The sequence below is a fragment of the Watersipora subatra genome, chromosome 7, assembly GCF_963576615.1.
Source record: "Watersipora subatra chromosome 7, tzWatSuba1.1, whole genome shotgun sequence".
Classification (NCBI taxonomy): Eukaryota; Metazoa; Bryozoa; class Gymnolaemata; order Cheilostomatida; family Watersiporidae; genus Watersipora; species Watersipora subatra.
In genome coordinates this window covers 5,740,499-5,768,089 of record NC_088714.1, presented here as the reverse complement: position 1 = coordinate 5,768,089, position 27,591 = coordinate 5,740,499, and the positions used below count along the sequence as shown (strand labels likewise).

The following is a 27,591-nucleotide window of genomic DNA, read 5'->3' as shown; positions in this document are numbered from 1 at the left end:
AGTAGCATTATTGTGAGTTTACAAGATTGATGAGCTTATCACTAAATGCATGTAAACCGCTACTGTAATATATAGCTAAAAAAATGACCAGTCTAATTATTGTATCAATAGAGTTATTAGCAAAAATATCAAACTTTTAATTTTTTTATTTTATTGATTTTATTTGTAGGTGTTGTTGTGCCTAACTTCATACAATGCACGTCAAGGACCACTGAGAATCAAAGGAAATTCATCAGTACCTTCTCGCGCATGCCGCAAGCTGCTTCCATTCTTGTGGAAGTAAGTACTATCGCAGATTGCAGGATGACTGAATATACATGTATAAAAGCTGTTTTTAACATATAATTTAAAGTAACCGTTTTATCAAACAGACAATGTTAAGTTTCAATTAATGTTGATTTTAGCCTTTTTATTTTTGAATTTGTTAGAGCCAATATTAATTGATGGAAATGAGTTTTAGCACCGCCTATCAATAGGCGGTGCTAAAACTCATTTCCATCAATTAATATTGGCTTACTAAGCAGGCCTAGTCTTGTATCAACAAGATCTTGTCCAAATGTAACTTTATTGTAAAAATCTCTGAATGTACCATAAAACACTCTGATTGTACAGTAAAACATTCTGATCATACTGTCAAACACTTTGATTGTAATGCGTAGCACTCTGATTCTACTGTAACAGTCTGAGTGAGCTGCAGAACATTCTGATTATACTGTAGAACATTCTGATTGTATTATAGAACAATGCGATTGTGCTGTGTAACAGTCTGATTGTACTGTGGAGCACTTTAATTATAGATTATATTGTAGGACACTTTGAATAAACCATATAAAAACAAGATTATATTGTAGAACATTCTTTTTAAACAACATGTATATAAAAACTATGATTATATTGTAGAACATTCTGATTAAACAACATGTATATAAAAACTATGATTATATTGTAGAACATTCTGATTGTAATGTAGATCCCTCTGATTGTACTGTAAAACACTTGGTTTTCATGTAGAACACTCTAATGACACTATAGGGTTGCAATCTTGTATTTCAAAAACTTACTTGAAGTGAAACCACACTTTGTAAAAATGTGTAAAGCAAAGCAAAACTAACTATATATTTGACTCCGTATCACAAATACTTTACCAATTGTGTTTAATTTTGTAGGAATTTACATACTATGATGCAGTTGACAGTTGCCCAGTATGGGTGAGTTTTATTGTATTATGTATTATATTGTGTAGGTGAGATAAGCTTTTAGATGTACCATATAACTTTACCTTTATTCTGAATGGTTAGTTAGACAGTAATAATTTACTAGTTACTCAGTATACTCAACAGTTAGTCTGCTACAGAACTCGTATAATAAATATGGGGTCACCATGACCTAGATCTGATGAGTGGTAGCATGTTGTACACCATCTAGTGTGTAGATGAATGTAGTAATGAACATTAAACTTATGTTTTCAATGTTTAGTTGACAGCTTCTTTCAAAAGTCTCAACATTTATTAAAATTCATAAACAACTTTAACTCACATTAAATATAATGAGAGTTTAAGTTGTTTCTCATGAGAAACTCTAATGTTAGTCTGTTGGACTAGAGTTGCTGCCATATTTGTACCTAACCAGGAGTCTCATTATTGTTTTAAGTATGTACCCTACTGACGTGGTACAACCAACCGTTGTATTGGTTCATAATTGGTATGTATGCCTTGAATATTTGCTAAGTGATCATGAGGTGAGCCAATCAAATGGGAGAAGAGTTGAATAGATCGAATTCATTCTAGAATGAAAGACTTAGTACCATGTTTTAAGACAGAGCAATAAATGCAGTCATATGCGGAACTTAAATATGTATTTGTAACGAAAGGTTTATCATCAATAACATTTATCCAATGTTGGTACAAAGTTCACGGCTTAACATGACACTGTATTCAGTAACAAGAATGTACTGTTTTATACTTATTAATAGTTTCACATTGAATGTAGTAAGAATAGAATATGGATCTTGTGTCTAATTTCCTATTTCTAAATTCATCTGTTTCATTTATCTGTTTATTCTGTTCTATATGTTTTCTTCTTTTTTTGTAGGCAATTGCTGTTGCCAACCATAGATTTTTGAAGAAACAACGACAAAGCCAATGTTAGAATTTGTAAACCATAAGCTAGTACTGATTTTGATTTGTATAACTATTTTCTATAAGATAGTTATACAATGGCTAAATAGAACTGTAACTAAGTTTGGTGCAGATATTTTAATGTATCTCTCAAGATTGGTTACATATGAATTATCGACAATGTTGTTGATAACAATTTTACAACCTGATGAATGCATCTGGAGGCTTTTGCTGTACCACATGCCAAAATGTTTTTGTAGCAACCATATCAACCATCTTGTTGAATATGTGTGTCAGCCTTTGCACTTATTGAGGTACATGGGTAAAAAGGCATTTGCAAACTGTTATAGCATTGTTTTAACAATTGTTCTATGCAGTTCTGTTTTGTACTTATCCTGGCTGGCTTGGGTCTTCATAATGAGTTACACTAGCTTATCCCTAGTTAACACACCCTACAATATGAAAGCTAAATTAGTAAATTGGTTGTCAATGAAGGTTGTTCAATGGATAGCTAATCTATTGACTTCTAAACTTCTCAATTATTTGAGTAGAAACTTTGCCAGTAGAATATGTTCCTGTATGATACCTGATCCAGCCAGGAGAAGTCAGAATATAATAATCCACAGCCTGAATAAGTTGCTCAGTTATCTTATATATATTAAAGTTAACAACTTTCTAACTGAAACTTGTACAGACCTGCTGGTTAGTAAGATGAAAATTTGGTTGGTTCTGATATTCAAGAGATTTTGTAATATGATGCTATCTGGACTGAGTATCTTGGTTATGCAATGCTATAAACAGTTGCTATGAAATAACTACTGATGTTGAGATGGAGAATAAAGAAAATGGGAGCAAACGTTGATGTCTTAATACTAACCAAGTGCATTGTGGGTGCAAAACAAACTACTTGGTGACATCATTTGTCTGAAAGAAGGATATGGAGACTAACTCCGAAATTGACTCAAGTACTCATTGCCCAAGTGTAGTGTAACACAAGTTATTTTTTACTTGACCAATGTATTGTTTTCTGAAATGCAGACTAGATGAAGCTGTGAGATTTATGTTTGTTAGTGATGAAAAAAACGTTCACAGACCTAATGATTGGTCTGTTTAAATAGTCACTATTTATGTGAATGGCGAAGGACTTGGAAAAACCGTTTTATAAATATTAGCGTGTGTTTAGGGACTCACTCTATGATCGTAGAGTAATTGGAACGAAGTCAGTATGAGTAATGACAAAGATGTTACCCATCTGCATATTAGGATACCTTAATGTATTTTTTATACAAAACAGACAATAACTTTCCATGATTGTGTAACACGCTTTGTACCAAAACTGACTTTTGTGATACAAAAAAAATAGTTTTTAATATGCAACAACTTAAATATTTCTTTTTACTAATTACAAAAATTACAACAACATAAACTAATATGTGCCATATGATAACAAATTGAGGAAAAAAGAAATACGACATAGCGATCAATAGAACATGTGATCTTGTTAGCTAAATGAAAAGAATAAAACGGATTGTCTCCCCATGTAATGAAAACATGATAAAGAGTATCAAGTGTCAGATAGACAAGAGATGTGTAAACAGGTAGCTGATCTCTAAAAGGTTGTAGGTATAGCAAATGCTCAAGGACATCTTGCCGAGTTTCACAGAGTATCCTCACCTGATACAATATGAAACTTTCCTTTCAACAACTTGACATGGCGTTTCTCAGTAGCGTCAAGTTGCGTTTCATCTTGGAAATCTGGCCTGTGCTGTAGCAATGACGCGAAAGAGAGGTCGGTTAGACCAAGGTCACTCTGGAGCAGTCCAGTCACATCTTCTGTCTTTCGCCGAATCAGGTCCTAAACAAAAACTAGTAAAGGAATTTTTGCGAGAAGTACAATAGCAAAACCATATCTCAGTGACATTCCAGCTTGATGACTGTGGGAATACTAACTATCATGAAATAGCAGTTAGTATTCACAGTTACTACTAAAAGGCATTGAAAAAGTGTAAACCACCATTTCTGGGTGTTTGCTATTACAACTTAAAACTAATATGTAATTTATCAAAGTCGTGTACTATTAAATTGTTGACTTATCAAATGCCCTTTGTTCAGTTCATTAGTTATGAATGCTGCTCATTGTGCTATTAGCTAGTTATCAACGTTGCTCTGCATGCTATTGGCTAGTTATCAATGTTGCTCTGTATACTATTGGCTAGTTAGCAAGCTTCTCATTAGGCTATTGGCTAGTTATCAATGTTGCTCTGCATGCTATTGGCTAGTTATCAATGGTGCTATTTGTTGTATTGGCTAGTTATTAATGTTGATATCTGTGCTATTGGCCAATTATTAATTTCATTCTGTGTTCTATTGACCAGTTATCAATGTTGCTTTCTATTATAATAAACCCAGTACTTACAAAGTCAATCAGAAAATTTCCGATCCGGTTATAAAGAGCAAGAGGATTCTGTTTAGCCTTTGCTCTTTCATCTGAATGATCTAAAATATCAGGTATAAAAGTCTGCTGCTCCAAAGGCAGGGACTGGTCTAAGTATTCATGGATGTCGAGGGAGAAGAAGATCCAGTTCTGATTGTTACAGATCAAATTGTGTATCTGTCTCAAATAGGTCTCCCCTGCAAAGGATTGTAAGGGTGAAATCGTTTACAGTATACAAATAATTCTGCTAAAGGTAGACATCAATGAACTACAGATTGACAGCTGCATAAAACTGGTTTATTTACTCCAGCTATTGTTGGTAGTGAACAACAGCTACCTCTAACCAGAAGGTTTCACCAGAAGCAATGACTCTTATAAAGACTGTCCTATCGATGCTGTGTGAGTCTAATGTACAACAGGGCCTTATAGAGTGGTGACAGACAACTGCTGCCTTCTACAAGTTCCAAATTTAAGTTTTTGAAACCAATGTTTGGAGAGCAGTTAAAACTGCAGAGAACTTTGATATGTATTGTTTTGTTGTGGTGTCTTTGGTTTATTTATGGTAATCTTGCCCTCTATAGTAATATTACTCGCACATGAATAGTTAGCCTGGTTTCTAGGTTTAGCTTTGCATCGGGTGTTAGCAGAATGATGTTTCCAACCTGAAAATGTGGTGTATTGATATTGAAGGCTTAACAATTTTAAAACAATGATGAACCAATATGTGTTACGCCGATGCAAAAAAGTGACTAACTCATATCAGTGAAGCTAGTTTGACAGCACTTTCATCTACATTTTTGAATTAAAGGAAAAGCTGAATGCGAGGTCTTTCAATGTTTGGTCTCGGAGTGGGTTGTGTGAGTTGTAACACTATACTTGTCCCTGTAATAATGGATAAGGTAAGCAAAAAGCTTTTATGGCCGTTTATGCTGTCTGGTGATATAAAACTGAGAAGCAGAGGATTATTATAGCACTAGTAAGACAGATTATCTAACGTTACTTTTAATTGACAGAAAAACCGCATGATCAGCACAATTGTTTTCTGTTACAGTCACACGAGTACTGCAGGATTTTGCACTCTGATTATTGTAATGAATGTAATCTAGAAATAAAACCTCTTTCGCAGTCAGCCTTTTGTCCACTGCGGACAGATTTTTTAATCACCTGTTTCTAGTAGCCCAGCAGTGAACAACCATAAACTGTGAACAAGGTTGTCAGCAAGGACTGGCTACCAACAACCACTGCTACTTTTCTAATACTCTGATAATAGATATATCATCCTTTGGTCGCTAGTAATAAAAGAGGTCAAACACACAGGAGGTGATATTATGTACTCTTATAATGAACATATCCTACCTTTCTTGGTCTCAAGAATGTCAGCAACAATATTTGTGGTTGCAAACTCAGCAAAGTTTTCGGCAGTACTCCCATCTACATCCAAATCGGGCCAGAGTGACCTAAATAGACAATGACCCCTCAACCGGCTGTACATGAAAAATCCAACATAAGCTATGCTTCTCAAGAGCAGTCAGAAGAAGCGGAGACAAAACTTTTTGAAACAAGTTTGTGATGATAGTTGTTATCCATCACACGGAAATTGTACACATGCAGGTCATGAGACTTACTCTCGATTCTTAACATTGTGGACAACTTCTTCAATCTGTTCCGCTATCCAGTGGTGATTCTCTGTCAGGCACTGCATGTGTTGCTTGCTCAGCTTGAGGTGTGTCACATCAGTACCTATCAGTAGGGCAAGTACAAAGACCTTGCTTGAGACACACTCCTTGCACAGAAAAACAGAGTTTCGCTGGTTTTCCTGACAGAACATATTAGCTTCACACCACAATTTAAAAATTTTATAATCAAATTTTATCATTCAAGGTGTATAATAGCCACAAACGAACCATTTTTCAAGTATCACATCGCTTCACTACATAAAACTATTCATTTCCTCATCCAGCTTATAGCCAAGGAATGGAAATTATAAACAGAGAGAAACACAAATACCCTGTAGCTGTACCTTTAGATAAGGCGGCGTAAACGCATTCAGCGGATGCTTTGAGGCATGCTAGGACTTCACTTGGTATCGTCCCTTCGTTGATCTCTTCTAAGTACTTTTGATTTGAGAGAGAGTCACTTAGAGTAAAGCCCAAAGTCTAAAATTCATATGAAATAGCAGGGGGAATAACTATGGTAACTACAGCAGATAAAACCTTCCACAATTACTATGATGTAGAGCTCTTCATGAAATTTTACCTGAAGTACAAATCTATCCGAGATGTCAGAAACATAAGGAGTCTGCTCTTGTAGGTGGTTGCCAAGCTGCTGCAGCGCCACACAGACAGATATGTTGAGCTGAGACACCGCAGTCGGCAGCTTGATTAGCACTTCTCTTACAATCATCTCACTATAGTTCACTTCTTTTTCTGGCGATTAGAAGGAGGTAAATGCAGACAAAACATGAGATGAGTCTGTGTAGAGGTGAACCTTAGATATACACAAGCTGGTAACTAAGAATGAGACCACCTATCAAGAGTCTGTGTAAAGGTGAACCTCAGATATACACACACTAATAACTAAGAATGAGACCACCTGTCAAGAGTCTGTGTAGAGGTGAACCTTAGATATACACAAGCTAGTAACTAAGGATGAGACCACCTGTCAAGAGGTGAAGCCTATAAGAAGCTGTCCGTAATCACTAATCTCTGACCAGAGATGACCTGACCTCTGATGTATTAAAATACACCAGTGTATTTTAATACATTAGAGATTAGTCATTCATTGCAGCATTCGGAAATGTACAGAACTGTAAAGATTTGATCTCTCAAAAAATATCCTTCTTATAATATTTTTACTTCAAAGAATGAGTCTAATAAGTATCCTTCAACAAATGGAAATGATAGCCTTTGATGACTTCAACAGCTATGAATGATATCGAGTTCATATTGAAGACCCTGTTCTCTTATATTGGTCTGTTATAATACAAGTTAATTTATAAATTGTATAACTAATAAATTTTTAAAAAGGCACTGTAGAAAAATAGCAATGAACATGTAAAACGCGTTAACAATTGTATGAACTGCACTTGGTAGTGAACTAATTTGCAAGCTTATTTATGTTTTGGCATGAAAATCAACCAAAAGCTATAAAATGTGGCTCTTACAATCATCATTGATTCTATGGAAATCCACTTGCATTTTTTTACAAGAACTAACAACTCCTACAAAAGAAATGCTACAAGTATGCAAACACGGTGAAGAACAGCCACCACTCTAGCTATTGGCTACAAACATCCTGTTAATTAGCATACTTAGACTAAGTTCTTCATCAAGCATGCATCCACAAGGGAACGACTGCATATAGTCCCTTATATCCATATCATTCGACTGGGAAAGACTGTTTGAGACTTTAGTTACGACTGAGGCGATTACTGCATCCATCTTGTCCGCTATAATAGTAGTTAGCACCTGCATCCACTGAGGCATCTTGAATAGAAAAACATGAACAGCAGTGAATGCATTTGGATAGAATAATGAAAGGTTTAAAAATATCTCTGCTGTTGTGTATCATCAGGAAATACTAGAAGGAACCGCCAAAGAATTTTCCAAGTTATTCTTCACACAACAAAACAAATAAATGAAACCTGAAACAACCACTTACTTCAGTTTTCATATTTTGATAGAATGTATCAGAGTTGAGGAGGCTCCATTGGTTTCCCCTGTAAGTACATGTAGTAGACCGATAAGTCTAAGCCACACATACTGACATTAGCAGACGTGTATAATCTCATATCTTGACAAAATAATGTTGATGCTGATCAGAAAATGTCGGTGCTGATCAGAGCTGAAAACCTTTAGTCTAACAAAGTTTGCTATCATGACTGGGAAGAAGGCTGGTAAAGTGGTGTAAATTATAGTACAGAAAAGTACCAGCTCTATATACCTCGCAGATAAAGAGCAACATCAACACAATATTTACTATAATAAGAGCCATGTCCACATGTCTGTTTGTCTGTTCGAAGTTATCTTTGGAGGTTTGAGAAAAGGATGCATAAGACAGGATTCAAACTCAGAGCTTTCGGCATGGTAGATCAACAGCCTAACACCTAAGACTGGCACTCTAACAACTGCACCAATTGACTAATTCGTGGCTATTCAGAATAATTGTATGCATATTTATTACACCTGATGATCTCTCATGACACGTTAGACTATCAGGATGCTAGTCTATAAAATGGCTGATCGGATTTAACCAAGTTTCCTTGTTATGATTGGGCACTAACGAAAACTAGACTCACCGATCAATGACAGGTAAAAGAACATTATACAGTGATGAGGGCTTGTTGCAGTGCAGCAGTACCATGATGAAGGGCTCAAACAAGTGTTCTACATTAAGTAAATCACAAGCTCCATCGCAAAATGCCAAGCGACACGTCGAGCTGGTGCTAGCAGATGTTGATGAGGAGTGACTAGTGTTGACTGTAGTTGTGACGGATGTTCTTCCCAAAGTGCTGACATTAAGGTTGCCCTGAGTCAGCATCATTATGGGTAAAGTGAAGTTTTTCATGGTGATCACCTGCAGTAGAGACAAAACTATTATGGCATGTTAGTATACGAGCCATTAAATATTTCCTAAATTCCATAGAACATTAAGTTCAAGGACAAAGTAAATGATGAAGTTCATGCATAGTTCTCAAACACTGGCTACAAATAATCAGTACTTTAAATTATAAGAAACAAACTTTACCTTTAAAAGTTAATTGACAGCACCAAATGTTGTCGCATTAACAGTATCAGGTAACTTTACATATTAGAGTTTCAATGACATGTTTTCGAAACTTCAATAAAATACAGGGTTTTATCAACATTGTCAAGTAGAGAGAATAATAAGGATTGATTAATATACTAGCATTTCAAACCTTTATAGTCTTACCATAACTACAGGCATCGCATACGGTACATATACAGCAAGTAAAAAACATATTGTCATAATTTATACCTGTATTAAATTGTGCCACTGATGTTCTGGTTGAGCTAGCATGAGTTTGATTTGCAGGTAGAGCGCTGTTGTCGTTTGCATATCACACAGTCTGAAGGAAAAAACAGACAGTTTTATAAAATACAGAAAGAATATGGCTCGGCACATAGTTATTTATAAGTTTAACGAAAATACAAGAATAAAAATAAAAACCTTTTATTTAATTGGATATGCCAATTTTAAACTTTATATGCTTTTTAACTTTATATATTTGGATATGCCAATTTTAATTTTGAAACTCTACTCTCAGCCAATACATGAATTTTGTGGAGTGGTGAGAGCTCAGTCTAACAATATGCTTGATAATCTGCATGCTGCCTGATATGGACAGTTATGACCAGCGTCTAAATGCCCTTAATGCTGAGGAGCTGAATGTGTTTTTAGATACTTTTTTCATAGCTCAGTCATAACTTAAGTCTCAAACAGTCCTTCCCAGTTGAGTGACATGGATATAAGGGACTATATGCAGTCGTTCCCATGTGGATGCATACTTGATGAAGAACTCAGTCAAGCATGCTAATTAACAGGTTGTTAGTGTTTTTGAGATATTTTTTGGGTCGAGTATTTTTCGTTGTTTAAAATACTCAAATTGTCTCTCAAATCAGCCTGCCCATCCATTACATTCCTACTTCCCTAGAAAAACCACTATCCATCGTTTTTTACGTCATCAAGTCATTGTAGAAAGTATTTGTAGAAAACGATCATTTTTCTTTTATTTAATAGTGCTTTTTGGTGTTGTTTTGATACTATAATAAAAAAGTTGCAAACAAAAGCATTGTTTTCAAAAATTCATTGCAAAAGCTTCGTGTTTGTAACAATAAAATTGTCTAGAAAGATGGCCGACAATGATAGAATGACGTCAAAAAAAATGAAGGATACCTCATACCAGACATCAGCACCTTGTCAAATTACATTATAGAAAAGTCTTATGCAAAAAGAGCTTTTTCTTTCGATACACCTAATTTACTTTACTATAGTATCTTTTGTCTCATGGTTTAATTAACTTTAAACTGCATTCAGCGGTGTAAATAGAGGTAATAGCTATCTATTTATCATCTATAGCTACCACTTATCCAGCAATAAACAATGGTAAACCTCCCTAAACAGGCACTGCTGAATAGCTCTTTCCTATAAATAAACCAATTACTGCGCGATGTCTTACGCCAACAGTTATTCCACATACCTGGTGACATTGCGGGGAATAGTGTCCGGCTGCAGCCAGGAGAGCCAATAACTGTAATATCCAGTTTCTTCCTCCGAGTCTGTAGTCTGTTTTCGTCTCCTCGATTTCTTGTGATAGATTTTCTTATAAACCCTGTAGAGAAGTATTTTATTTCTATAGGCACTATAATACCAGACTGGTGTATATCGCACACTCGCAAACACCTGCTAATCATCTTCAAGGTGATATTCCTATACAGATATATTGCTGCTGAATTGACTCTGATGGCAGACTATTGACCTACTTGTAGAGGTCAGTGAGAGAAGAGGTTGTGACAGCGAGGATAGCTAGTAGCTTGCAGCAGCAGCTGTGTATTGTGAAGTAGGGCTGCGAGTGCGCCACAGACTCTAGATTCAACAGTTGACCAGAACTAGAAGAGACGTGGAACATCAGCTCATACGTTGTGTAGAGTATCACTCCGATATCCAGTCTAAAATGTAACCCATCAGCACTGATGTACTCAGAGAAGCAGTATTGTAATTATAGCTCTAGCTCAAAATTCAACAAATAAATGAAAGATTACATCATCAGATTCCAAATAATTCACAAATAGGCATACACCCACAGACTACAACCTGAGAGATGAAAAACAGGGAAAAGAAGTGTATTTTACAGCTAAGCATATAGTAAATCTATGAACCTATAACTGGCTATCTTAGCAGGAACTCTACGAGAGAAGATAACTCTTTGTTATGGAACATAAAGTGCATATACAAAGTCAACCAATTAATCACACATTCTGATGCCACAAAACACTTAGTCAACCATGCTTATATATCAGTACTAGGAAGTTTCCTTAACAACGCTAAACCTCCTGGTGTCTGTGGGAGTTGGTTCTGATACAAAAAAATACTACTGCAAGAGTGCTAAGGCTTATTGTTTGTTTTATAAGATAATACAGTCAAACCTCTCTCATAAGATAATACAGTCAAACCTCTCTTATAAGATAATACAGTCGAACTTCTCTTATAAGACGATACAGTCAGACTTCTCTTATAAGATAATACAGTCAAACCTCTCTTATAAGATAATACAGTCAAACTTCTCTTATAAGACAATACAGTCAGACTTCTCTTATAAGATAATACAGTCAGACTTCTCTTATAAGATAATACAGTCAGACTTCTCTTATAAGACAATACAGTCAAACTTCTCTTATAAGACGATACAGTCAGACTTCTCTTATAAGATAATACAGTCAAACCTCTCTTATAAGACAATACAATCAAACCTCTCTTATAGGATAATACATTCAGACTTCTCTTATAAGATAATACAGTCAAGCCTCTCTTATAAGACAATACATTCAGACTTCTCTTATAAGATAATACAGTCAAGCCTCTCTTATAAGACAAAACAGTTAAACTTTTCTTTATAATCTCTTCAAAGTATAAAATATTCTCCAACATATGTTAAATTTGAGCAATGATTTTACACTATATACAAAGTAATTACCATCCTACAATGTTTACAGTTTCTTGAAACAATGCAATTCTGCATGAAGAAGCAGGTCAAATCCAAAAGTATAACACAAAAATAGGAAAAGTAGAATAAATACTTGAGTTTTAACTTTACGTAGTTTAGATTAAAGAAAATCTCTATCATCACCTGCATCTTCCAACCTACACACCGCTGAGTTTACACTTCAATCCGCGTGTCTCTAAGGCTATCTAATGATAAAACCAGTTATGTTGATTATAACTTCATTAACTTACCATTTTTTTCATATAACTTAGGTTACAACTACGTTGTAAATTCAGTTCTTATATAGTTTCATATCATGGATTTGTTTTAATTTGTACTTATAAATCTTATACATTTTTCTCACCAGCGAAACAAATTAAATGAATTATAATGTAACCCACGAAAATTCGAGAGAATTATGGGAATATAGCCTCAGCACCTGAATTGATCAAGACGTCTGTACGTAGGAAACTCATTTAAATATCTGAGAGTGAGACTCTCAAGGGTCTGTTTAAACAGATCAGAGAAAATTGCAACAGCATTGGCAGGCGGACAAATATCCCAAAGTTCCTGCCTCATGCTCTGCATGTAGTAGCTCCAGGCTTGTATGGGGAATGAGCACCGTTCAGACTAGAGAAAAATAAAACATGCATAATAATATTATAATAATAGTGGTAAAAATAATAATAACATAATAAGCTAGTAATAGTCCTGCCAGTAAACTTATGACAAGGTTTCTCTGCCACTGAACTCAGACATGTTTGTGCAACAATACTCTATAAAACAGCCTCTGCTATGCAGATATCATACTCGATCTTTAAAGTGTAACTTAGAAATGGCAAGAACCAGCAGTTGATGTTAGATGCCAGTGACAACTAACCAACAACACGTAGTCACAAAATACAGACTCAATATACAGTAAATTTTAATAAAGGCTTTTTGTGAGATCAAGAAACTGTGTTAGCAGATATAATCCAATTGTGAGAAACTTACAAGCGACACTGTTTCACATTTTAATACTTCTTTAAAGCAAGTTTTTGCACTGATTGAGTGAGAGAAGAGACAATTAAAATTGAAAATCCCAAAACAACATTTATGTCAAATGGAAAGAATGTTCATAAAAATGGTAGATTTATTTTTAAGACAGGAGGAGGGTGTTAGGGTCTGAAGAATACCAAAAAGAGAGCCTTCAATGTACTTGCCCATTTTATATAAAAAGGAAATAACTGACTAGCCTAGGTTATAAAGAAGATGCCCTGTTAACCTAAATGAAGTTACATGTACTATTAAAGGGAATTTCTTGAAGCTTAGCACTTTGGGAGGATAACTCCTGAGCAGTGGTAGTGTATTGTGCTGGACAGTTTATAACTAGCTATGGATATTGAATTCTATTAACCACCTTGTTACCGTGAGACCAAATGAAAGGTGTTCATAACAGGTGTTTTTAATACCCACAAAAAGGAGAAGAAATGCCAAGAATAAATATGAGAGATTAGTACCATCTTAATAAAATTTGTGAAATTAACCTGTTAGCGTTTGACTTGAATTGATGTATTATCTTATATTGTCTACATATTTTGATTTGTGGTGTTCAAAAATTTAATAGTCAATAAATTAAATTAATTTTATTAATTTAATTTATTAATTTATTAAACTAATAAACTAAATTAATTAAATTGATTTACCCATTGATGTGTAAAATAGGAATATTCAAATTGTAACTATTTCAGCTCAGTAGTGAGAGCAGATTCGTTTTAGAATTGGGTTCACATATTGCGTGTAAATGTTTTGCTTCTTCAAAAATTAAATCAACTAGTTGTGATAATGTTTATTCATATCCTCCTCATCCCAAGCACTTCTAATTTGTATCAGCGCGGAAAAATATCCAGCGCGAACAAACCTCATAGAATTCCTGATGATGTGACCAGTTGAAGCTGTCAGCATCTTGGAGAAGGGAGTTGTGGATGAAATCTGCTTGAAGCGTGACATACTGCTGTGATAATAAGTCAACAGCTCGGCACGCCTGGTGGTACACAAGAACAAATGTGTTCTGTCTGAAATTAATGTTTAAACCTTCAGCAATTTTCTTACTTGTTACCGTGAAGTACCGTAGCATTTTGTTTTATAAATGACTAGCCGAATGCTTGGCGTAGCACGGGTATTAAAAAACAGCTTATAAACAGTGGCAGGTAATGTAGTTGCCTGCCACTTGCCATTAGCCCGGCACATTGCCAATGGCTAATTTAAGTACGCTAGTATCCGTATTGCTAAACTTACTAATAAGAGCTGTGAGAGCAAGCTTCAGTGACGTTGCGTAACATAGAGAGTTACGCTCTGCGCATTTTAACCGAGATATCAACTCGTATCACTTAATAAATCCATCGCATTTGGTGTAGCTTAATAGGTTAAGTTATCTATCGCCTAGTGAACAGGGGGTTCCGAGTTAAAATTCAGCACAATGCGGATCTTTTATTCCTAGCTATAGCTAAACAGACCAAACAACGGCACACTGAGATTTAAATATACATGTATAGGTTATACCGATTATGAGTATATCCTGGAATGTTTCACACTCAACAATGGATTTATTCGACTAAATGAAAACAATTAAAGGCGTGCATAAACCATCCTATATAAATAATAGAGTTGTCTATATAAAATATAGAGTTGTCTCCTCATGGTATGCACTGTAAAAATAAGTAACACGAGAATTTTAAATTGCAAAAGTATTTACAAATCAAGCATGAAATACAATCCAGCTTTTAAAATGATATAAAACAAATTAACGTTGGTCAGGGCAATAGAACAAGTGTATCAACTCACTTTTCATGGTCTTTATGAAGAGAGTTGTCACACTGGTACAGGGTATTTCGTAATAGAGCTATGCTACTCGCAGCTAGCAGGATAACTCTATTACTTTCTCCGCTCTCCTCTCTGTTCTCAACCTGATAAGGAGTGACACGTGACAACGAGTGACAACTGTCTGTACAGCTTCATTCAAGTTTTTATAAATATTCTATTCTGTTTTCAGCAGTATAACAGACTCGTTGTATAGCATAATTATTTCACATTATGATGGTTTCTTTATTTCAATTTGTGAATATTTGTTTAATATAGTTTACTAGCTGCGCCTCCCGGCATTGCCCAGGTATTAAAATTCAGCTTATATACAATGAGAAGTGATGAAAGTTGCTTACCACTTGCTATTAGCCTGGCACATTGCCAATGGAAAATTCCATTAAGCTTGCTAATAAGCGCTAGGCATCTAATGACGTATGCCATGACTTTGCGTCAGCATTGTCCAGCAACAGCTATTCTAATAATAGGTATAGCCGGAATGACACACATACAATCTTTGAGAAATATATATACAGATTGCAACTGTGTATTTGTAAGAAAAATATAATCTTAATATTGTTTGATAAAAATTGTAATGCAAAAGAGACGCAAGTTTTTGAATATTTAACTTGAAAATTTTTTCTCACTTTGCTTCTTGGTATTTGTAAACACATTTGATCGATTCAAACAGTTGTCATATTTTTCTGCTTGAAACAATGTCATTCCAAGTGGCATTTAGAACACAGTAATTTTATTGTTAAAACAAATTATTAAAGAAAACAATTGCAACAGCTAACTAGATGGCTGTTAGACCGGCTAACCTCATGCGTATTAAGAAGTCAAAGCTCATCTCTTATTTTTATATGTATAGATTGGATAAGAATGTTTTGCACCAGGCCTGATTATAGAAAAATATAGCATTATAGGAATATAGCATTGTATTATGCTAACATCTGCCATCAGTTGAGCAGATACATGGCAGGTGACAACAAGTGATAGCTGAGAGTTACCACCAGTAGGAAACTAATGCGACGGTGGGTAGCTATGGGTGGGCTTTTCCACTGTGATGCATGTTCTCTCAATTTCTTCAATTTCAAACAGATATGCTGATAATTAAATGTATCACAGGCAGCACTGCTGCCGTTAAAAAAACTAAGATGGTGAAAATAACAAAAAGACAATTGAATCTGAGAACTTCAAGCTGATCAAAGTGGAAAAGCATCCCCTTAGGATCAAGTAGAACTCAAACATTTTTTTAATTTGTCCATCGAGCCCACCAACAAGGATGAACAAACAGGTAAACGCATTTACATTCTTTTCAACTAGCCAACAGATTATGGATAGAAAGTACGTACCACATTGTTAATAGCTTCAAGAAGAGCTTTAGAGGTAGACATTGTTGCTGATATAAATGCTTGTCTAACGGGCAGCAATGTATAGCCAGCCTGGGCAAGAGGAAACACAAACTCCAGAGCTAGCACAAAGTCAGACACAGCCTAAAAAACAAAGCATATAAAATTGCAAATAAAATTGCCTTTGACGATTCAGCTGCAATTAAACTCTTGACAGAAACAACCAAATCATAGAAAGTAATTGCCTTTTTTAAATGCTGCCTTTTGTAAATGCTGCCTTTTGTAAATGCTGCTTTGACTTCTCTTTTTTAACTAATCTGATTATAGGAGAGACAATGGCATTTAGATCTAGGAAAAATACTGAATGACACAATACAAACTATGATAAAAGAATGTTGAGCATTAAAAACATGATGATAAGGGTTAACAGAGAAGTAGCAGCAGTCACAGTAGTAGTATTAGTAGCAATAATAATAGTAGTAGTAGTAGCAGTAGTAGTAACAGCAGCAGTAGTAATAGTAGTAGTAGTAGTAGTAGTGTTAGTAATAGTAGTAGTAGTAATAGTAGTAGTTGTAATAGTAGTAGTAGTAGTAGTAGTAGTAAGAGTGGTAGTGGAAGTAGTAGTAGTAGTAAGAGTAGTAGTGGAAGTAGTAGTAATAGTAGTAGTAGTAGTAGTAAGAGTGGTAGTGGAAGTAGTAGTAGTACTAGTAATAATAATAGAAGTAGTAGTAGTATTAGTAATAGTAGAAGTAGTAGTAGTAATAGTAGAAGTAGTAGTAGTAGTAATAGTAGAAGTAGTAGAAATAGTAGTAGTAGTAGTGGAAGTAGTAGTAATAGTAGTAGTAGTAGTAGTAAGAATGGTAGTGGAAGTAGTAGTAGTACTAGTAATAATAATAGAAGTAGTAGTAGTATTAGTAATAGTAGAAGTAGTAGTAGTAATAGTAGAAGTAGTAGTAGTAGTAATAGTAGAAGTAGTAGAAATAGTAGTAGTAGTAGTGGAAGTAGTAGTAATAGTAGTAGTAGTAGTAGTAAGAGTGGTAGTGGAAGTAGTAGTAGTACTAGTAATAATAATAGAAGTAGTAGTAGTATTAGTAATAGTAGAAGTAGTAGTAGTAATAGTAGAAGTAGTAGTAGTAGTAATAGTAGAAGTAGTAGAAATAGTAGTAGTAGTAAGAGTGGTAGTAGTAGCAGGGATGACACAAATCCATTACATTTTACCAACTGTACAAATAATCAATTTATTGTGACAATCTTCCACCTAATTTCACTAGAGACTGACAGACCTCCTGCACACAAAAACAATAAGACTCGAATGATACAGAAGCAAGATGAGCCAGAAAAGAAATTCTCCAGGTTAAGTCACTCGAACAGGGCTACTGTCCAACCTGCCACATTGTCACAATCTATGTAAGGCTGCATTTAATAAAGGAAATGTTAAATTTAATCTAAACAATTTTTTAGAAACAATGAAAGATTAATATATAATATACTATGTTATAACAGTTCATTAGTTTCTGTCTATCAGCAGTTGACAGTTTTCTGATCTAAATGAGAAACTCAAAGAGAATGAATAGTTTGTTAGGTTGTTCTATAAACCTTCTTGTGAGATTTCATGACACGCCATTCTTATGACCATCAGAATGGAGGTTGCAATAGATTTATAAGGCTTCTCGGAGCCTCGCAAGTGGTCGGAGCAGCCTTCTTTACAGAATTATAAACTTCTGACCTGGCGAGGTGAGCCCAAGACATGTAGATGTTTCAGATGGGCAAGCGGTGAGCACAGGCTGTACAGCACTAGACTAACTTAGACTCTACTTTCAACTCTCTGAAGATAACAAGGATTAGTATGTTCAAAGTTAAAATACGAGAAAGCTTGAGAAAGCAAATTAAAAGATAGAGAATTCCTTCCTGAATTCTACCATAATCTCTCCTAAAACCGAGACGCCTGGAGACAACAGATACGGAGACAGAAACCTGGCTTCATCAGCAGGGATGAGTAGTTAGCTTGTGAGTAAATTTTATAACAAGTTTTGCGCAGTTGCTATCATCAATATGTATTTTAGTTGTAAATACTTGAAACTGCAGAGAAACAAATTACAGCTAATTCCTAGTTACATGCAGTTGGGTAAGTCAACAAATACTAAGCTAATAGCTTGTACCTTCCAAACAGTGATAGGATACTCCATTTTGCTTCCCCGATAGCGTGAACACAGCTTTATTGTCGCTGGATGGCCAGTAGACGTGAGGGCTGCCACGCATTTGTCAGCCGCGGCACCGATATGAGCCTCAGTAAAAAGTGACATATCTGAGACAAATCTGTTGAAGGAAGGCTGCCATAGAAGCTGTGGTTTGTCATGATGCATGGGCCTATCAACCACCTGCCGGATCAGGATGAATATTATCATAAATCATTGCTCATGAGCGACATGTGTAATTTTATTGTTTACGAATGTAGTTAGAAAATTAAGTGAAGTTTAAATATTATAAACTAGTTTAATGATAGCTACCACCATCATTCAGCTTGCTCATAATTAAATTTAAAACAGATATCAAAAGTAATTTTATTTATTGCTCATTGTAAATATTAGCTACCACTTTCTCTCCATTTATAAATTTTTGTAATTGATGAATAAAAAATAATTTATGTAGATTTTATTCATTCAAATAAGTGGTTCTCATTGGATGGATTACAATTCCTATTGTAGTTCTTTAATCTGACATTATTTCCATTTGAGATTAATTTAGGAGAACTCACAGATTCATTGTTAATAAAAAGTGACTTTTCAACCATGTTAAATTATCAGAAATAATAAAATGTTGTATGGATGTCAAAGAACCTTGTGTTTCCTCTACAATAGCAGCTGTTTTAAATGTACTAACTTTCACTCAATCACAAACTTCTGTACATGCTATTAATGAGACGATTACAATGTTGGCCAATACTGTGCTTGAAACCATAAATTTCAGGTTATTAGACTGATGCTCTGACCAACTGAACTTATCAGCCACATCATGTTGGTCTCAGAATAATTGTGAGTCTTTACTCTTCATGCTTTGTAACCAAATGTCTTTAAAAAGACACCTGATCTTTTCTGTTTCCCATTTCACATGTTTTATAAAACACAGTTTAGTTTTGCTTTTTATGATCATGATTTTTGTGGTTCTGAACATCAGCACAACTGTTTCAGTAATGTTCTATGATGTTTTATTACAATAATATTTAGCAGTTCGCATGTGAATTATTCCCAATCAATATTATCACTTAGTTGTAATAAATAAAAATTAAATATATTTATTTGTATTGTGATTTTCTGAACAGAGAAATCACAGCTCTTGGTAAGACATGCCATTGCTCACCTGACATCATCTAAGAAGTTCGTAAATATTTTAAAAAGTTTAAATATTTTTGGTTTTTCAACATAACTAACTTCTGTTTCTTCAAAGTTGCCTTTTTCCAAATCTTATGGAAGAAGAACGACCCAAGAAACAAACAGACAGACGGACAATAATAATATAGGTGAAAGTTTAAAAGGGAGTCTTCATTTATTAAAAGCGTACGATAAGGTGAAAAAACTTAATTTGTTTTTCCACTTGTTTTTAATTTGTTATTTAAAAAATAAAATAGGTATCCGTAAATAAAAAAGGTTTTCAGCAATAAATGGTTGTGTACAAAAGCAGGGCAAAACTAAATGCATTACTGAAGAAGACAGATGTAAAAGCTCAAGAAAGTTCCCTTGATAAATCAATACGATGCTTCGCCTGCCGATGAGTGAATGAACATATAAGTTATGGACTAACATGGTTACTAGTGAAAAGAACCAGCGCTGTACACGATGAGTAACAAGACAGAAAAGCCTCATATTCCACGCTTTAACAGCTAGTAGTTTCAACCAGAGGATAGTTGTACTCAATGAGACTGGAAGAGAGTAACAACTATATACAAATACTAATCTAATCAGTGGTGAGGATGCCCAGGGTCGACCTTTAGCTCAAACAGCAACATTCAAGGGAGTTGTATACTATTATGTTACATGGTTGAATGATGTTATGGCTGTTAAAAGCCGACCAATTTGTGATGCTTTTTCCTGCCTATTATAGATTATGTGAAAATTCTTTTGTGTGACAGAGGGATAAGTTCTATTTCCAGTGACAAGCGATACAACATCTCTCTAATCTTAAAGGTTGGTATCTTCTCAATAAACATGCTTTAAGGTGGACTTTTAATGCCATTTGACAAATTCTAATACAGATTAGAGATTGATCAATAATTAGAACTAGAATCAAATAAAATGAAAATCTAGAACTTTCTCAAAGGATTCGGTTTATGTGTCGCATCAAGGTGACATTGCTAGGGATGTGCTTACTACTAGTTCAATATATAAGGATTATCACAAGCTGGCTATTTAAACTAGGAAACCCAAATAAGCTAAACTATTCAGCAATTTGACATAATAGAGTCTAAGAATGTCAAGGTTATTACGATGTTACTAGTTTGAAAGAATACACACGAGGAGACAACTCTAATAAGCAGCATATGGCTTTACTACTTTCAGTTTCTAGACTGGTAAGCCTTATGCTGAAGTATAATTGTAAAATACTTTACTTCTACTGTAATATAACTACGCAAACAATCATAAATATAGACCACCTGTGGAGCCTTGTCAGAGAAATGGTAATGCAGCCTGCCAGAATTGAGAATTGACTGCAGGTCACTTGTTTCACTTGTCAATGAATCACTGAGTATAGATATGTCAGTTACACTTGTGGACTTTAAAACCTGAAAGTAAAAGTGACAGTTATGACAAGTTGTGAGAAGTGCCACAGTAATCGGTGCACGCTACTGCATGGGTACTTTTATCAACAATTTTCCTGTATTAGTCACAAGGAAATCATAGAGGTGACTGCGAGTGACAGGCACGCTTTATTTTCAAAAAGTGAGGCATTGTAGTTATGGAGAAGATGAATCCTAAACTGATGTGTGCTATTCTATGGTACAAAGATGTAATCCATCAATTATAAATCATTCCAGACACTTTAATATGTGTACCAATTTTACAACGTTGTCGGAAAGGGTATATGACAGTCATTACTAAAATAAATGCTTCAGAGCCTAGCAATCTGTAGGAACTATAGAGGGAAATCTTAAAACGTACCCCACGAACGCTCTCAGCAGAAGCAAGGGTGTGCGATGAGGTGCCCCGCTGCTCCGTATGAGACATAAGATAGAGGCTATGAACATGATCATCCAAAGAAGCAAGTGCTTTGCACAGCCGTATCAGACTCCCAAGTGTGTGTGAGTCTAAGAGAGTCTGCTGCAAGCAACCCGATTATTGAGATATATTGTTGAAGGGCTATCCATGCATGCGCGGCAGTTAGTATGTGCACTAGGACTTATCAATGGCCATAATGTCGTACCAAATGCCTGGCTATGATATGCATACGATACAACGCAAAACATTATGGCATGTAAAAAACAAGAGCAAAGCCTTGCATAAACCCAAAGACTCTCACTCATATGATGCAAGTCTGTGAAAAGGGTATCGATGTCTTTGACAGAATGGCAAAGGAAGAGCAGATTTGCTGGTCAATAAATTAGTTAGAATTGTAGTATTTCTAAAGTCTTATAATCAGCTATCACTAAAGCTATAGAAATGTTGCACAGTTGCAGAGAGCCATTCATATTCACTGCGTTTCCATGCTTCGAAAGAGTCCGGAGTCGCCCGCATCCAACAAATGACTCCCTACTGTTTCAACAATAGGAGTTGCACTATATAGATATTTCCAAGATATGTAATGTTTCCTTCGAAACAAAACTTGCTAAAGCAGATTCACTTTCTGGCCCCAGTCACTTTTCGATTCATGCGTAGTCAACTAGTTGCACTAACTGAGCCAAGATAGTCAACTAGTTGCACTAACTGAGCCAAGATAGTCAACTAGTTGCACTAACTGAGCCAAGATAGTCAACTAGTTGCACTAACTGAGCCAAGATAGTCAACTAGTTGCACTAACTGAGCCAAGATGTCTGATCACAATTTTTTAAGCTTGCTGAAATTTTTTTACCTTCACTGGAGAGAGTTTGGCCGAGTTTTATCGATTCAGATCCATTAGCAGTGAGCGTCTCTATGGTGTCGAGGTACTCTTATAGCGAATGCCTTCGCACAAATTTCGCGAAACAAAATAACACCAAATACATTCAGATTTTACATTTTTATGACTTGGAGTGGAAGCAATTACAAACTCATTCGAAGCATGAAAACACAATGTTTGGCAAAACTAACAGTGTATGGTATAGAACTCCGCCTAAAGCCAGTTCTAAAGAGCTATGACATTAAGTTAAACACTGTCAAATAATTGCAAGACTCACTTGTATATCTGTTTCAGCAATTGTGGCTCCGGAGACAGCGCCTTTCTCCAAGTTAGACTTAGACTGAGATTTGGTAATCTTTTCCTTGAGTTTACCAGCTAAAGCAAAGTCTGACTGCCTTCTTGTAATCACTTTGGCATCCACCTGTCCGTAGATGTCAGTCGCCAGGTCATCCAGGACTGACTCTATTTCATCAATTAGCTTGTCAAAATAGATAGACTTGATCATCTGAAAGGTCGTTGCTATCTGTAAATGTAGATGAAACAGGCTATAGCTGAGCTATTCTAATTTTAGCATTTTTTTAATATGACCTACATCAGTTAATTTCAACAAACCGATACGCATAATTTACAAAAAACAGATAGATACTACAGCAATATATAAAATAAAAGCAAAGCTATGTGGACACCATGACTGTATGTGGTACTAGTAGAGTTGTGTGAACACCATCATACACAGTATGAGGTACTAGGAGAGTTGTGTGAACACCATCATACACAGTATGTGGTACTAGTAGAGTTGTGTGAACACCAATGTACACAGTATGTGGTACTAAGAGAGTTGTGTGAGCACCAACGTACACAGTATGAGGTACTAGGAGAGTTGTGTGAACACCATCATACACAGTATGAGATACTAGTAGTTGTGTGAACACCATCATACACAGTATGTGGTACTAGTAGAGTTGTGTGAACACCAACGTACACAGTATGAGGTACTAGGAGAGTTGTGTGAACACCATCATACACAGTATGAGATACTAGAAGAGTTGTGTGAACACCATCATACACAGTATGAGATACTAGTAGAGTTGTGTGAACACCATCATACACAGTATGTGGTACTAGTAGAGTTGTGTGAACACCAACGTACACAGTATGAGGTACTAGGAGAGTTGTGTGAACACCATCATACACAGTATGAGATACTAGGAGAGTTGTATGAACACCATCTCAAACCGTATGAGATATCAGAAACTTTATGCAGCTTGTTATATGAGGTGTCTATACCAACTTGAGCTACTTGAGGTACCTAAGGTATTTAGTATACTAGTAATATTTCTTATATCATATTAAGTTATAAGATAAATTTATTCAACTACAGACATTCTGAGCTTGCTTCTCATTACAATCAAGTTGAGCCCAAAAACGGACTCAAGGTATCAGCTAAGGAATAATCACTTTTGAATATTTTCAATCTGCAAAAATCAGACATTGAACAATCTAGTTACAATTAACAGATATGATTGAAACAGAATATGAAGCTGTTACATTATATTTAGCTTTGAGAATCTAAAAGGCATTAATATTAGATAAAGCTCAGACCGGTGTCAGAATTCACAAGAAGAAATGGTGAGGTGAAGGTAAATAAGTTTGTTGGACATTCCAAAAGGAAGTGTGTAGTTTTAATACATTCACTGCAGTATTGCTGGTAGTTAGACTGATGTACAGTTTGTAAGTAACCTAGTCAAATGCATAAGCTCACTTTCTTAAAGTGTGCAATACCTTTCGAAATATTCCAGAAATCAGGAGATGAAAATCCCCATCGATCATAGTCATAACACGGCCTATGATTCTCTCAAAGGCATTGACAATACGTGAGAAGGTTGGTGACGCGCCCTCACTAGATAACTGGTCGTTGATCAGCTGGTTAAAAGAACAGCCTCTCAAAGACCTACAACAAAAACTTCTGAATGAGTTGGAGTAGTAGTTCATCAAAATAGACTCGTGGATAAAAGGTTTGAACACTAAAACAAGCATGATGTTTTCTCTGTCTGAATCAATAACATCGTTTGCAGTTTGATGTATGATTCCCTACAAATTCCTAACCCAACCCAAATTCCCAACCCAAGCTCCCAACCTTTAATTACTGAAGAACATTACATGCTGGCATCCTTATAACTGTTACATACCAATGAGACACTCCCTTTAGAGGACATGTCATCACACAAAACTAAAAGTTTAATCACAGTGAGTTCAATGTGATTAAAACTAGTAACTGTGTAAAAGTACTATCACAATAGTGTAAGAGTGCTGCTACCTGTACTGTTGACTGAGCTCCCTAGTAGATATGAGAAGCTGGAGACGCTCTATATTGGCAGCTCTGCTCTGCCTAACAATGACACTCTCATCTGTGGTAGGGAGCTGATAGAGACAGGCAACAGCATTTTCCTCTAGAGCTCTCCTCAGCTCATCCCAGAGAGCCTCACACATCTGTGTATACATGAATTTAGATGGAGATACAGACAAGGTGTAAACTAACAGTCCAGAGCTGAAGTGATAACCTGGTACTAGGTTAACTCTTTTGCTATGACGTGCCACTTTAGTGACACGCAGGATCATTGATTCCGTACGAAACGCCACTTTAGAAGCTAATCGATGAGTCGTTAGGAAAAAGTGGTATTGCTTGACTTGTATTAGGAGTAGACATACAATTTCCTCTTTTTTAAACAACTATTTATCTGACCAATTGTTACACTCATTTCAAAACAGGAAATATGAAAAATAGAATAGTTTAATCCAGTAATTTTTTCAACAAAATGAATACCAATCGGGAAAAAAGTATGCCTCAAATGTGTATAACAGTTGCTGCAAAAAATTTATCTCATTGGGACTCTGAGTCCTTGTTTAGTTGTAAAATTAGCAGTTAGTCTAATGATTCACATGATGAATGGTTTTGGTTTAGCTAATTCTTCTAGAGAAAGTTGAGTGGAGAGAAACATTTCATGGCAAGCTTTCAACTGTTTTATCTCGAATTTTAAAATTTTTTATTACTATTAGTTACATTTATTAAAACTAGTGCACCTTGTAGAGGAAAATGTACTGATCACTCCCATTTTTATTTCGTGGCAATTGGATCCATAATTCTCAAATTATCGTAAAAAGGTCGACCCATGTCCAAAATAGCCAAGTTTCAGAAAATTAATTACAATATGTTCCAGCTAAAAACATCTGTAAAGACAATTTTCAGGAGTTTTGAAGCGCTTTATAAGCCATAAATAAAAAGTAAATGGTAATGCCGGGTAAATAAAATACAGATCTCTAAACTCATTAAGAAGTCAGTATTATCACATTCTCTCCCAAGCTCTCCAGCCTTATAAAGAGTTAAAAAGAAGTCATCTAATATCAACAAGCAAACCACTTTGCATATCTGATGGCAGCTTATCACTACCAATTCTAGACTGATCAGAATTAGAGAATTTGTATGTAATGACTTTCATAGTTATGGAGTGTATTTACTGTCCTGCTTAGTCTAACAGTATAATGACTCAATCTGTTTGTTGGTTAACATTGTTCATGGTTCTCAGTCAATTATGGTGGAAGCAGTCAAGCCACCGCCGAGGATAGCCAGCCACAAAGAAAATGTTCCCCGAGTACACCGCTGGCCAAACATTTTCCAACTGAGAAAGAAAAAGGGAAGGAGTGTAACACGAGAAGAACTGTATATAAGGCGAGACTTGTCTATGGACAGGCGGAGTAGCTGCACTTGAGTTTTACACTTGTTTTGGTGCTATGATACTACAGTATTTGTATACAAATATATTTCATATTATGGAAAACCACTTGTTATTGCAAATGCATATATAGATTTGGTGACAATAAGTAAATTGACTAAAGTTCCAACTGGGCCGAGTCGCAGACTGGCCAGAATATAGGTTCCTTTACACTATTTGCTATTCCAATAGTCTAACAGTCATATTCTGTAACCTGTTTTCTAACTCATAAAATCCAATAAAGTAATTTCATTCTAAATCTGTTTCACCTGTTCATCCTCTTCATTAAAGACATTAAGAGAGAGCATAGATGCTGTTGGTCCTTCGTGTGACGCATTCTTCCAAGGTAGAGTGAAGCCTGTGTGTGAACATAGTCTAAGTAGCAGCGAAAATACACCTTCTTCCTTTCCAGGGTTTTTAGTAAGGAAATGATTCTGTAGTGAAATACATAATGGTGAGTGATATAAAGTGTATTTAGGTTAGTATTAAAATAACAGTAAGAGCAGATAAACAAAGAGACAAAAAGTGACTAAAATGTTGTTGACAGCTAATTACAAGATAATTACAAAGAACAATGTATTCATCAATTGAAATAATAAACATGAAAACTTGACCAAGTACAGAAGGTGCCTCAATAAAATTGCGATTATATATTTACTAAATCATAAATTGGTGAAAACATTAGATTTACCAAATGGCAGCGATATTAAGTAACTGCAGCATTCAAGTGATACTACTGTGAAAACTACGGCTTATGTTCAAAGAAGTAAAATAGCAGAGAGTGTGAAGAGTTTAAATAAAAAACCTACCAGCTTCGCAAAGAAATTCTGCAGATCTTCAATGTCAAAGTCATAGCATGCTGACTTCTCAATGCACAGGTAGTTACTAACACAAGACAGTTGCTTCTCAAGGTCAGAAGCCGAGCTGGCATCCTCTGGTAGAGGCAATCCCTTGATAAAGCATTGAATATTCTCCAGACATTCTTGAATTCTTAAAAAAACCAAGCTAAATCTTAATTACAAAAAGAACAAAAACTTTATCTTAATAATCACCAACAATATTTCATATGATGATTACAGTTTGTACAATTGTTCTGCACAAACATGGCATCAAACTATTCAAAGCTAACACTATAAGGAATATATACAAACTCAAATAGGTTATCATCAATGCTCTCATCAATTTCTCGTTGTTTGGCAGTAAGTAGCGAGGCATCAGGAATCACGAGATCATTTAGTTCCGCCATTGCTTTCAATTGGCAAGCTGTAAG

General features: G+C 35.4%; 1 protein-coding gene and 1 pseudogene across 1 annotated transcript; both read right to left on the bottom strand.

The window, feature by feature from the left end:
• Positions 1–3,533: 3,533 nt before the first annotated feature.
• LOC137400366 (uncharacterized protein KIAA0825-like) lies at positions 3,534–12,853 on the bottom strand. Its single transcript, XM_068086694.1, has 13 exons — positions 12,714–12,853; positions 11,055–11,240; positions 10,772–10,903; positions 9,550–9,640; positions 8,849–9,126; positions 8,212–8,269; positions 7,862–8,036; positions 6,808–6,977; positions 6,572–6,707; positions 6,177–6,291; positions 5,908–6,008; positions 4,534–4,748; positions 3,534–3,972 (listed from the first exon to the last, which is right to left on the bottom strand). The coding sequence occupies exons 1-13, from the start codon at positions 12,851–12,853 to the stop codon at positions 3,775–3,777; spliced, it is 1,995 nt and encodes a 664-aa protein (XP_067942795.1). The 3' UTR covers positions 3,534–3,774.
• Positions 12,850–27,567, bottom strand: LOC137400365 (uncharacterized; annotated as a pseudogene).
• Between the last annotated feature and the right edge of the window lie 24 nt (positions 27,568–27,591).

Coding starts and splice junctions, on each gene's coding strand:
- LOC137400366 (XM_068086694.1), bottom strand. CDS start 12,853: ATGAGGCAGGAACTTTGGGATATTTGTCCGCCTGCCAATGCTGTTGCA. Junction 8,037..8,211: donor ATCAAAATATGAAAACTGAA/GTAAGTGGTTGT, acceptor TTTCTATTCAAG/ATGCCTCAGTGGATGCAGGT. Junction 3,973..4,533: donor GAAATTTTCTGATTGACTTT/GTAAGTACTGGG, acceptor GTTTTTGTTTAG/GACCTGATTCGGCGAAAGAC.